General features: G+C 33.2%; 1 protein-coding gene across 1 annotated transcript; it reads right to left on the bottom strand.

The window, feature by feature from the left end:
• Positions 1–2,727: 2,727 nt before the first annotated feature.
• LOC144551057 (3beta-hydroxysteroid-dehydrogenase/decarboxylase-like) lies at positions 2,728–8,616 on the bottom strand. The gene is made up of 12 exons (XM_078298856.1): positions 8,127–8,616; positions 7,784–7,873; positions 7,373–7,506; positions 6,685–6,855; positions 6,301–6,423; positions 6,146–6,225; positions 5,640–5,838; positions 4,669–4,771; positions 4,402–4,576; positions 3,845–4,001; positions 3,531–3,597; positions 2,728–3,129 (listed from the first exon to the last, which is right to left on the bottom strand). Exons 1-12 carry the CDS (start codon positions 8,407–8,409, stop codon positions 2,993–2,995), a joined length of 1,719 nt encoding a protein of 572 aa, XP_078154982.1. The 5' UTR covers positions 8,410–8,616; the 3' UTR covers positions 2,728–2,992.
• Positions 8,617–14,384: the final 5,768 nt, after the last annotated feature.

Here is a 14,384-nt window from a genome sequence, read left to right as displayed (position 1 = left end):
TTTATCAGTTACTTGAACATTTTCTGACTCACATGCTTCATTGAGTATTTTCCTTTCTTTTTCATTTTTCTTATTCTGTCAGTAATATTTGTCCGAACGAAGAACAACTGTTGTAAATTCTATCAATTGTAACTTTATAAATTGACTCCTGAAAAATGTCAAACTTTATTAGAGATAATGTTTACTGCTTTATTCTATGTACTATAGTGAATTTGTGCATAGGCTGCTGGCACAAAATTAAGTATAATAATTTATTTTATAATAAAAATCATTGCAAAGCTTTATTTGTTTATACAGACATCCTTTCTGTTTTGTAGCATAACCTCTTGCAAGGTTTTATTTTAACAGAAAATGAATTGCCCTATAGATTGTAGCATAATAATATGCATAGATTTGTGTTTATTAGTACCGTACCAGAAAAATAACAGTCTTGGGTTTGCACCTCTAGGTTTCAGTACACCTACTACTTGAGTACAGATTTCTTATATCTCAATCCAATATTTCAAGTTTGAGTAGAATTAACAGAATCAGTACCAATATTTCAGGTTTGAAGGAGAATTAACAAAATCAGTAAGGAGACTCGACAAGGTTGTGGTGCAGGAGAGGATAGAGATGGCACATCTTGCATTTATATATAAGCTCCAACTTATCAAACTGTTACTATTATAGACGACCAAGGGAGAATACTAGACTTCAAATCTTAGATCATAACATTTTTGTGATGCACTGGTTGGTTGAACCCAATCTGATAACTTTATCATATAGGAGGTAAGAAAAAAGCAACACCACACTCCGACAATATTGGTAAGGTACCAGTCAAGACAATTAGCTGTATGTACAGGTTAGTGCATCACTGGCAAGTAAATAAGGGTAGAAGATATTGGTAATGTACCATTTAAGGTTAGGTTAGTATAAACTATAAAGGTCGTGTTTTGCAATGCACCTCAATTGGGTATGGCATACATTATATGCGTAGAAGTTAAATTTAAAATTTAAAGCTTAATAATGCATCCAGGGCCATCTTCATAAATATGTCTCCATTTGAATTTTTCAATTGAAAGATGTCTTTCAAAAGCTCTCATTCAGGTATCAAGTACTTGAGTAAAAAATAGATAATAGTAAATTTTCTGCAATACTTTTCTCCTCCATTTAAGAAATAAAACACCTTTCAATATGTACTGTGAAATTTTTAAATGCAATCTCACAGTAAGGTTAACAATAAATAAGGGCATCAATGGGTGAAGTTGGAAATTCCACAATTCATAAATGACTACTATAATAAGGATTTCTACGAGCCAACAGAAATTTGTCACACCATTTTAGGTATCTCTCCACAAAGAACTTCGGCAAGTGATCTGCTTTGATAAACAATTTACTTTGTCTGAGGCTGTCAAGGTAGGAATCTCTGCAATTGATGCAAGAAAATCGTATTTATCTAGAATGATTATGTAATGTACTCTTTTGTAAAATAAAAAAAAATAATCAATAAAAAAGATGAATTATCTATGAAAAGATATTTAAACATATGTTGCGGGCCAACTGTGCAGAAGGAAAACGACAGCTCAAGTCTCACATTTTGTCCATTCTAAAGAAAGGATTTTCTTGATTTGAGCAATTTTGTTATTGTTATTCTTATTCGTCTTGCTTACATTGTTAGTTTTGCTCTTCTATTTTATTTTATTACATAGCATGCTCAGACTTTTTATTTACATTACATAATGTGAATTGTATGCTCAATCTAATTATCTATATGTTATTTACAGTTGTCTTCTATCATGACTCATAATATCATAATACAAACAGTTTAAAACAGAAATTTACATTAAATAAATTTTAGGTATGATTTATATTTTATTTCGCATACGGGCACAATAAAAAGTTTTAAAGAAGTGCACAGAAAAAAGGAGTACTCCGATACTTCTGATCTTTCATTCAATTATATCATGTTATGTACATTGTTGATCTTTGAAAGGTTTTTTGCTTTTGTTGTTCATCTGTATTGCATCTTTTATGTTGTCACAATAATCATCGCCGAAGCAAAACAAGGCACTCTTCTAGTACTATATAATTTCAACGTAATGCATACATAAATTAACTGAGGCATATGAATGTAAACAACGAAAAATTAAGGCATACATAAGATATCGGAAACAAAATCTAAGTGGGTAAATTTGATCTGATAACAGAATATTTCTGTTTGGATCTGGACCATCCAATCAGAATCCGCACAACAATTAAATTGGCCCCATTCAGGCCGGATTGGTTCGGATTTCTATCGGACTGCCATGATCCAAACAGAAATATTTTGTTACCTCAGAGGATATGGATTCAACATGATATCACACAACTCGGAACTTGCAAGCGAGCGAGGCTACAGTACATGCATATTATGCATCAACTCATGTTATGGATCTATATCTCTATTTTCATAGTCGCAACAATCATCAATAAAAAAAATAGTTGAAACAATCAATCCGACCGGTTAAAAATCACTAGTTTCAGATGGTCCAGAATTTTTATATCAAGTGGTTTTCTACCTATCTGAAAAACAGTAAAAAAATTTATAAAATTCGATTCTCAAGTACATTTTTATATGGAGGTTATGTTGAGCGGTCCAAATCAATTAGTTGGGCATTTTAAACGGAGATACAAGTCCATATCACAGACCGCTATGCGATATGCATATTACCATAGCCTCCCTCATACAAAGCAGCAGAGAAGAGCTTAACAGCCTAATAATAGATCATTTTCCCTAGCGACTATTTCTCTGCTATTATTCATCTTACTGATAATCCTACTCTAGGTTTACAGGTAAACTCAGATTCTCACAAGACAACAAACAAACTTGAGTGCTCAGTAAACAAGGAAACTAGAGAACCTAGAATAGTTGTTGCAATTAGAATAGACAACAAATTCCTGTATCAAAAAGATAGTACAAGAGAAAAGAAATTGAAAATTTCAAAACAGAGCATGTTGCCAAACATATTTTGGATCATTTGTGGCCAAGGAACTTCCTCATGGCATTAGATTTTAGATGGTCAAATTTGGACAGAGCCCTATCTATAAAATCATCAATGGCATCCTCATACTTTTCATGCATATAGAAGGTGGCAAACATCAAAGGAACACCTGCCAATAGAGGAGAACAGAAAAGGTTACTTGTGAGCTTCATACCATGCCAAATCATTCTAAAACCACTAGGTATCAAGCAGTGCAGTGCACTGCATATATATATATATACATAGTATAGTGGCTGGTATTGGTTTGACCTTGTCCAATTATTCCTATATACTTTTGTCTTTTCAGTAAAAACATAACTGATGTCCAGATCAGGTAGACAGAAACTGTTCCGGTACCTAAGCACTGGTCAGCTTTGGAAGTGGACCTTTTGCAATAAATTTCATTGAAGAAGTTTGGCCGTTCCAAATCATTTGACCAAATAAAACACATTTGCACATCACCATTACATCAATGGCAGGTACCTCTGTTGCATAATTCACCACTTTCAGCAACAAACAAAAAAGAGGTACCTATTTTGTATGTTGTTTGCAGTGACAAAATGGCAGCAAGGTTGACAGCCAATAAAAAGAGAACCACCTATTTACACCATCATCAAAAGAAAAGTAATAATAAGATAACAGGCAATTTTAGGATATCTTAAAGATCACCAAATTTTCCTGATATTACCAAAGAGCACCTGTACATTTTTTTTTCTCAAATTCCACTGATTTCTGAGCATACAATGCAAATCCAAAATACTGTGCTTGCTTTGCAATGTGCATAAAGAAATTATTGGGAAATATATTTATATATTATTTTGTAGTTGACTATAAAAAATCTGTACCCTGATAAAAAGTGACCAATCCTCTCCCTTGCAAATGGATTTTAGTATGCCAACCAAAGAGTTCCATGAAGAAGCAATAGAATATGCAATTTGGTTTGCCTTTGCTTCTGACACTTCAAAATTCGAAGCTTTGAGTTTCTCTATGTTGAATCCGAATCTATAAACAAAAATTATGTCATGATTCTGAATTAAGCAAGAGAATTAGCCATCCAAGTATACAGCCGGCCAAAGCAGGCATGTAACGTACAAGGCTTATATACTGACAGGTACTGTACTACCATGGGCGTTTGATACTTCCTGTATGATCTTTCTCAAAACTGGTGGGTTCAGGACTTTGCATACATATTGGCTCTTAAAGTATTACCAGGTAGAGTGGAATTGCTACTTGCTTGGTAGAGTAATGATTGGGAGTATAAAATTGTTATATTTTCCCTCTAAGTAATACTTCAAGAGTATAGAATTGGCAAGTACACAATTCAGTAAGCTAAAAAGAACAAAAATATTGTAGTAGTAATGCAGTAAATTAAATAATAAGTGATGATGTACTTATTACTTACATTTTAGAAGGAAGCATCCCATGTATGAATAGAAAGAGAACAATGAATTGGAGCAACTTGGCAAGTGCAGTGGTAAAGGTATAGCCGCAACTAAACAAGTGGTAATATACACCATACAATACAAAAAGTGTTGCAATGCTCTGCTTCTTGTCTTTCCATAGTACAGTTTTTGCAACTGCACCAAAAAGATTGGGTTATTTACAGGGTCGCTTGTACCACTACATCAGAATATTTGAAGGAAAAGAAAACGAAAGAAAGAAAACAGACCTTGTCCATTGCCAAGGTATAAGGAAGCTTTAGAGATGCTCCTTTCCAGTTTTTTCTGAGCTTTCAAATGAGGGTACGACTCCACTGTTCTCCTTATCCCTTCCTACGTGTTTAATAAGTGTATTATTGGCTCAGAAAACTGTTTATAAAAAATAGTAACAACACAAAAGGGGAAGTTTACTAACTTTTGCAGTTTTATGTTGGATGAATAAACGACTTTTACAGGAAAAATATCAACTACTAAGTAATTTCCACTGTCCCCGGTAAGAATCTCAAAGTAAATTCTAATCCCATGCAAAACTAGAAATAACCAAATCCCTAAAAAAAACCTGAATTATTGTCTTTCCAAACAAGTCACTTTTTCGCTTACTCTCTCAGTACAGCAATATGGCAAATTTGCTTTCTACAAATACATTAACCCTGTTTGGATGGAGGGTAGAGGAAAGAAGGGGAGGTGAAGAATAGAAGGGAATGGAATGAAATAGAAAGGAAGATTAACATATTTAACCTCTTCGTGTTTGGATGATTAATGAGAGAAAATAAATTTAACTTTCCTTTCCATCTTATTTCTTGTTTGGTTGATTAAAATTTAGAAGATTAATGAGAAATTTGGTGGCTGTTGTAGGTTTGTGATGAAAAACTTTGTATGAGAATTATAATGGTAAGATATAGAGTTGGAGATTTGTGTTATTTTTTCTAAAAATATTTGCAACAAAATTTATTTCCATCCGTTACACCCCAAATTGGGAGAGAAACCGATTCTATTAATTACAATAATATAAGGTTAAACCTTTCACCTCATGTACCCTTCACCTCCGACATAATTTTATCAACCAAACACGATTTGACGGAAAGTTTTCTTTTCTTTCCATTCCCTCCCTTCCTCTACTCTCCATCCAAACAAGGTGATGTGTATTTCATAGATGTATAAGAGTTACTTTACTAGAAAGTCCTACAAGAAAAAGGCTTGCCTTGAGAGTTACAATGGGCTCATAGCCGAGCTGGTCTTTAGCCTTGTTGCAACTGAAAGTGCGGTTGCATGTAAGAAGCCTGATTCTAGATGGTGTTAGCTGAGGCACGCTCATGCCATACCGTGAGAACACCTTGAATGTGTATTCCACGAGGTGGGCCACTGGCATCATGACGTATTTCGGAATTTTTATACTAGGTCTGGAAAAGATTTTAGGAAAAAAAAAAAAGAACATGAGTAGCAAGCAGATGGATATTCCATTGGCATTCCAACAAAAAGTTTTAGAGAGGGAATTTGTGTGGAAAGCAACAACTTTATTGCAATTAATTCTACTGAGCAAACTTTTTTTATAAGTATATAGACAATACTCATCGTCAAACTTTGTAAACATTAGTATGAAAAAAGGGAAAATACTTTACACAAAAGATAATATGTTTTGTTGGTGAAATTCAGCATAGATAGTACTGGCCTTAATTCTAGTGAACTAGTGTTAAAAAAAATGATAACCTCTCATATCCTAGGCCTTCTAGAATAAGTGACATGAACTCCCAAAACTTGATAGGCTCCATATTTGTTATGAAATAAGCCTGTGCAAAATTATATTGTCAGGCTATTTGAAACTACAACAGCCAAAAAGAAATGAAATATTCACCAGTTGCCACCTGTCCAGCTGCTTTCTTTGCCCTAGCTTCATCTGCCAGAGCTTTCTCTGCACAAATGTGGCCATACGCCACATTTTCCACATAGGTGAAATCATAGTAGTTCTCTCCATCACCTATTATGTACTGCACAAATAGAATAGAAGGATACATCGATTGTTAGCCAATTAGGTAAATAACATACCAGTACATGGTCAAATAGAGGTATTCTCCATAGATAAAGGAAAGAAAGGATCCTTTGAGCATTTTTGAAATATGGTAAGCAGTGCAAGTGCTCAACTTTGCATGTCAATATATAAAAGTTTCTCAATTCACAGGAATGTATAAGAATCTGATTGATTTTTTTTCGCAAATTGATAATGGTAGGAACAAAACTTAAATGCGTACTTTAGATTTTCCGGCTCGTGCAGCAGTGACTACAGAAGGAACCAAAAGCTTATCTCCAGGGCCAAAAATACTACTTGGTCGAATGCAACACGTCAGAAGACCCTCTCTACCATTTGCTTTTATCACCAATTTCTCTCCTTCAGCCTTAGTCTCCGAATACGAGTCATTGAACTATGTAGTTCAAAAGGCAAAAATCATATATAATATAGATTGATATAGGGATATTCATGATGTGTGACCCAAAAATCAAGTAAAAACAACATCTTGACATGATGTACCAAAAGAATATTCTTCCACCAGTAACTTTAAATTTTCTAGGCAATATATAAAAGAATACTCTTGAATTAATCCCCACAGATTTGGTCACAAACTGCAGTTGCAGCCATTATGCAATATACACTTGAAACTTCAACATATCAGATCAATTCTTTTGCAAAAGACCATAATAAAAAGGTTAAGTAATGCAACTACAATGGTAAAGTTTACCCCAAAAAAATGCACTCTTATATAAGCTGAAAGATAGAAATTTCTCCTCTAGTAACAGAAGTTAGAAAAGGTTGCCAAGTCATTCAAAATTAGGTGAGTTGCTATATTTAAGTTTCCCAAAGAAAGGGGAACTGGTGGTTTACCCATTTTTTCAAAAAAATAAAGACAAAAAGTTGAGTGTGTTTCATATTTAACTTGATACCTTTTGTGGGTATGGTGTTGACTCATCAGCATTGTAAATTCCATTAATGCCATCAAACAGTACACTGGGGGAACTGGTATATATAAGCCTTTTCACCTTGCAGTGCACACAAGCTTCTATGACATTCTTGGTACCTATAAAACAAAAGTACCAAAGAGGTTGATGACAAATTAAATGTTTCAATAGAAAAACAGCAACATGGTTATTTTCTTGTTGTACATTAAAATGGGAAATCAGTCATTTGGCACAGTACCAGTATCTGATATCAATAAATATAGAATTTTAATCACATGTAAATGTAATGGGATTGTACAACACTCAGCTAGTACTGCCACGATCGTGCACTATAGTAGATGTCGTGGTTCGCATGAGAAGTTTTTCACGAAGATAAAAAGGAGTTGAAATGCAGACCTTCCACGTTTACAGAATAATGAAGCTGGTAATTGTTGATGGATGAGTCGGGAGCTGCCATGTGAAATACCACTTCTGCCCCTTCACAGGCTGCATGCATAAGGTCAAAATGTTAAGCTTTGAAATACTTAACATATGGATTTTATAATTTCAAACATGAAAGCAAAATCTAGAGTTAAATTAAGTGCAGAATCTAGTAACACATCTAGTCACGAATAACTTCATTCTACAAATTACAAATGTAATTGCAAGTACATTGTAGAAACTACAACCACTACTTACTAAGAAATCAAAAAATCAACGGAAAAACATAATCCATCTGACAATTAAACAAAGATGTCACCTTTGATGACCTGGCCCTTGTTTCTCAGATCAGCCGAGGCATAGGCAGCGCGACCAGTTCGAATAGCATTTCCCAGCAATCCTTCCTCCTCGTACGAGTCAAGTGTTATTGTCGGGGCTAGATCGGCGATCCGTACGGACCAGGCGCCGGAGCGGATAAGCTGCTCCACCAAATGGCGCGCCGCGAATCCACGACCGCCGGTAACCACGCACCACCGCTCACCACGGGAGGAGGAGACCACCGAGGAGGCGGCATCGAACGCGGAGGGGACCTCACTCGCCATGTTCTGATAGTTTGCGCGAGGTTGTTTGCTGGAGTTGTAATGCGAAAGGTTTTGTTAATTACAGAGATCCCATCTTCTCTACCATTTTTATTTCCTTTTTTTTTTATTTTTTGTTTTGTAATATCAGTGATGTTTGTCTTTATATGAGCAGTTTGTTGATTTCGTTTTTAAATGCCTTGCTGATAATAAAACAGAAACACATGTATCAAGAGTAGGGGTGATTAATGAGCGAGCATGAGCGAGTTAGGGTATGCTCATGCTCGCTCATTAAGTAAATGAGCGAATTGTTAATGAGCGAGTTTAAATGAGCGGATAAATGAGCGAGTTGTAAATGAGCGAGCTTTTAATGAGCGAGTTATGAGCGGCTCACGAGTTATGACTTATGACTCATAACAAAATTATATAGTGTGTCTATGCATAACAAAATTTGTTAAAAGTCATCATAACAAAATCTAACAAATTGTCATAATTCATTTAAATGAGCGAGTTGTTATGACTATTACTTGTTTTGGGATTTAGGCGGAGGTTTTGGTTTTGCCGATTTACAAAAAAAAATGAATATGAAACTATGAATATTAGTATATTACACACGATTAAATGTTACATTGTGCTCACTATATTACACATGATCAAATATGAAACTATGCTTACTATTTATCAATCTTAATGAGGCAAGGTTGATGTTATACATAATTACATAGGATTAAATGTGGCAAGGATTAGATGTGGCAAATGCTTAATGAGCGAGTTATGAGCGAGTTGGGTTATGCTCATGCTCGCTCATTAAGTAAATGAGCGAGTTGTTAACGAGCGAGTTTAAATGAGCAGATAAATGAGCGAGTTTAGGCGAGCTTTTAATGAGCGAGTTATGAGCAGCTCACGAGTTATGAGCGGCTCACGAGTTATGAGCGATTTACTCACCCCTAATCAAGACTGTAGGGGTGAAAACGGAGCGGATAACGCTGATACCATATCCTCATCCGTCGAATAATGAGCAGATATGAATACGGATACGTCGGATAATGAGTGGATACGAATACGGATACGGATAGTAAACAGATATCAAAATTTAAAACCAAATCCGTCTTAAACGGATACGGATACGAAACGGATAGTCCACGGATACGGATTCAAATACAGATATAAAACGAATAATGGTCGGATAATTAAATCATATGAGTTTCATGATACAAATATTAATTAATAAAAATTCAAATATACAAAATTAACCTATTTAAATTAATTTTATCATATTTTTAATATGATAATTGTTGACTATCTTGAAAAAAATAACTATACATCTATTTAAAATTACAATTGATTATCTAGTATCTTCTATTTTTGAAAAAAAAAATGAGTTAATTTAACATGGGCCCACAAAGCAAACGCCTATTCAGTAATCACAAGCAAAACCAAAGGCAGACATCCGACTGGGCCCCACCTGCGAATAAAATAAACTAATTCAGGCATCGCAGATAGCTTTGTCCGGTATATACGGAAAGTTAATCCCACAAGTCAAGTACATAGTCGGGAGAGCGGTATATAACTACTCTGATACTGATTTCATTTGTTGGATCGAGTGAAGAGTATATCAGCGAAAAATTTACCGTCGGATTGGTGCGTGCGGATGATGTGGATATCCACTCCGTTTACAGCTAAAGGAAATTATCCGTTTCTGTATCCGTGTCACTTCTGCATATTGAAGATATATCCGGATCCGAATCCGCCAATTATCCGGCTCCGTTTACACCCCCAAGAGACAAAAACTTGTAAAATAGATTATGTAGATATTAAATATAAGCAATTGGATGAAACTAATATGAAGAGAGTTCAAATATCTTCGGTTTTTCTTTTTATTATGTTTTTATTTGTTAAAATATTAATAACTCAAAATTTAAATTACAAATATTTAAATAAAACTGTTATATGTGATATATGTTATTTTCTCTATGTACTCATACAAAGTTATTATAGTACAATTTTATTTTTATGTAAATTAATAAATTAAAAATTTAACATTTAGAAATTATCCACGTTACATTATTACAAATTTTTAATAACAACTAAAACAAAATTAAAATGTTATAATTATGAAATAAAACAATCATCTTTATTAAAAAAAAATGTATATGTAAGTTTTTAGAAATCTGCTGTGGGAAATAAAAAATAAAGCTGTCACCAATGAGTGAAGTTAGTTTGGACTTGAAAACTTTCTGGAAGAATTTGATAAATAAATGATTTAATGTGTTTCTGACAATTTCAGCAGAAGCAGCACCAGTAACCCCAAAATTTAATTGGAAAAATGTAGAGCAGCAGTAATTTTTGTTGCGGGAAGATAATCCCGTTTACAGATTTCCAATTTGAAAGGCTTTTTAACTGGAGGCCCGTTAAAACAAATTTGGAATAGTACCAGTTACTGGGCCATGATAATTGATTAAATGTTGAAATTTCTGGAGCCCTGTTTTTCGATCTTGGGCTTCTATTGGGCTAATGGTTACTTAAATGTGTGTATTGGCTGTCTGCCTTGGAGTTTGATCCTCTGCATTACCTTACCGTTTGAGTTTAAATTCGGCCCGTCCAATCAGAATCTGAATCAATCCGGTTCAAATTTGTAATGTGCAGAACTTGTTTAATATTGGTGTCAATCAAGATTCTAAATAGCGCGCTATAGCATTTTCAGATTATAAAAGTTATGACGCTATAGCGGCACTATTTGGACATAGCGCTGTTTTTTTAAGAGAAAATTTCTAGTGTACCCATGTAAACTTCTAAAATAGCCAATCTCTATATAAAAACATTATAATATCCAATATACCCATAAAAAATCAACATTATTCTTCTCAAAAATAGAAGGATTAATGCTGAGATGCACGAAACACAGGAGGAGAGGGGAGTTGAGAAGAAGATAATGACACCTCCATTTAATTTTGGATATAATGGTCAATTTGATTTTTAAAATAATGTTGATTTTTTATGGGTATATTGAATATTATGATGCTTTTATGGAGATATTGTCTATTTTAGAAGTTTACATGGGTACACTAGAAATTTTTCATTTTTTTAATTAGTCCGCTACGACGCGGTAAACGTTATTTAAACCTTTGGTGTTAATAGATAACAAACGGACCAGATTCTTTAGCCTACAGGTTGTTTACCAAAACAAATTCGAGAGCCATGTTAATCTCTCTCTTCTTTCCTGTCCTATAACTATTACAATTGCTTAAGTGGAAAAAAATCATGATTCGCATATGAAAAATTTATTCATTGAGATTCGTACATAAGAAAAAAAATTAATAGTTAAAATCAGAATAATATGTTCGTATTATTCCTTTGGAATAAATGTATTTCCGTTTTGATTGATAATAATACCCTATAATCTTCTAGATGGATCATATAATTTAATTTTCTTTTTCTTATTTGAAAATTTAGATAGATCATATAATTTTCAATAGATAAATTTTTAAGTTCGTTATCTGCTTAGGTTTAATTTTTTCCGAGAGCATTTTTTGCATAAAAATGATAATAAAATGCAAGAATCATTATATCCAGATACGACCACATCTGACTACTAGATACACAATGAATTTCGCATGTATATCAAGTATTATCTTTCTTTCTTTCTTTTTTTCTTTTTTTTTGAGAAAAGCGGGTAATCCTCACCAGTTTCATATTGAAACTAATATCAGATATTACAATAATCAACGGAATGGAAATTCCATTGTCCAAAAGAGTAATGCAATAGAGTAATTAGCTAAGCTAATACAACACAACATAACGACAAAATGTTTTGTAGTAAAGCAAAGTAAACACTAGCTAGAACATGTAGAGTAGTACGACCATGAAATGAGGAACATGAGGTAGATGCAGGAGAATTGATGAATTTGACATGAGGAAAGACAAAAGGAAGTAGCCATCCGATCTATATCAAGTTTTGTGCAGACAATTTTAAGATTCATGTTGATTAAATACACACGCTTAATATAGATTGGACTGCTCTAATTAGTCATTAGAATAAAGTCAGTCCAATGTCCATCAAACTACTTCTCACTTCATCACACATCCTAAAATAATCAAGTGTAGTCATGGCATAGGTGGATCTAAGAGCATTTCCAACAGTGATTGCTTATAGATTGCTTATGCTGATGTATCAATTGTTTTTGTAATTGCTGGGTTGTATGGCTATTGCTTATTTAGCAATTGTTGGAAATAATTGCTTAATAAGAAATCTTTTTTCTAAAGATGAGTTGGCCAAATGTTTAATTCTTATTGGCCAAGTGTTTAATTCTCAATTGTTTGATTGATTGTACTAATGTAGGAGTGGATTGCTTAATTTCTAAAATTTTCATAATTGTTATTTAGCAATTAATTTCAATTGCTGGATTGAAAATACTCTAAAATTTAGTCAAAGGTGACTAAGTTCCTTTGCGATTTTAAAATTTGGGAGAATTTCATATATACCACTAAAAAATTAAAAAATTATATATTTATCATCCAAATTTTTATAATTATGTATATACTATCTAAAAATCTAATAACTCACATATTTGCCCAATATAACTTTAGTATGTATCAAATGTACCCAAAACTCATGTGAATTATGTTTAATATTCTTAAAAAATGTGATTAATCAAGGATTAACTTAGTACTCTCTCTTTCTCTTCTTAGATCCTTTGAGTTCTCTTCAACCAAAAGATGCATACTATTTTTTTTAACAAAGCTAGTAACAAAACGTAGATTCTTAAACTCATATACTACTTTGATAAAATGTTACTATATAATCGTCGACTTCAGTACAATTTGTTTTGTTGGGAAAGGTGGAGTGACTATCTTATTTTTAGACGATCAAGTTTGAGCTGGAATCTAAATCTCTGAGTTTGTTGGCCCCCTTCCCTCCATGTTTCAACGGAAGAGATGAAATGAGGAGAGAATTTCAGCGGGAAGGAGAAAGTTACACTAAAAAAGATAGAAGAGAAATATGTGCATAGAAGATAAGAGACATAGAAAAAGAAGAGACCTAATAACTTATTAATTATATTTTATATAACATTAAACTTAATTAATTTTTTTTTTTTATCAATTGAGTAAATATGTGAGTTATTTGATTTTTAGATGATAAAATATGTAATTACAAAAATTTGAATGGTAAATACGTAATTCACAGTTTTTTAGTTGTGTATGTGAAATTCTATCTTAAAATTTTAATTATATATATTGAAATTTAATGGAATTTCTATTCTTATTAAGTTTGTATATAGTTTAGTCATCTCATAAAATGATAGATATGTGTTTATAACCTAGTGATTAGGGCTTTTTTAGGGCGTATTCAGCGATAACACCGACTTTTATTGTTATGTGGGAAAAGTAAAATTCAGTTTGATTGAATTTTTTCTTCCCACGTGAACAGTAAAAGTTAATTCAAAATCTGATCAATCCTATACCTACACTCATTTCCATCAGTGAGCCGAACAGGGCTTTAATGTTTGAAAGGTCTTGAGTTTAATTTGCAGTGATCACTTTATTTTTATCTTTTCACCTAAGTCATATAACGAAGTAATATATCTTGTTATTTAGTACGACCGAAGTAATAATTTCAATAACTATTACATACTTTTTATTTATAAAAAACTTAACCATTTTTCTCGTCACCGAATAAAGGAAAATATATCCAAAAAAGCAAAACAAATAGAGAAATTCAACATTGAGCTTCCGACGGTTATATATGCGGTTTAAAATGCGGTATTCAGCAAAACCCAACGACAAAAAAACTGTCTTGAAGGAAATGTAAATAAATTGAAATTCAACATAGCAATTTCATGTTGCCCTGTAGTCTTACTCTGTACTACATAGAAATGGTTACAGAAAATCTTAGATAAAGTTTGATGTTGAGTACACCACTACAAGGCCACGACAGGCGACAGCTAATTATAAAAAAGAGTACATATCTTTTTCATTTCAAACTCCCTCAAGAATCACGT

The sequence above is a fragment of the Carex rostrata genome, chromosome 3 (genome assembly GCF_964058835.1).
Source record: "Carex rostrata chromosome 3, lpCarRost1.2, whole genome shotgun sequence".
Taxonomy (NCBI): Eukaryota; Viridiplantae; Streptophyta; class Magnoliopsida; order Poales; family Cyperaceae; genus Carex; species Carex rostrata.
This window is presented reverse-complemented; position numbering and strand designations above follow the sequence as displayed.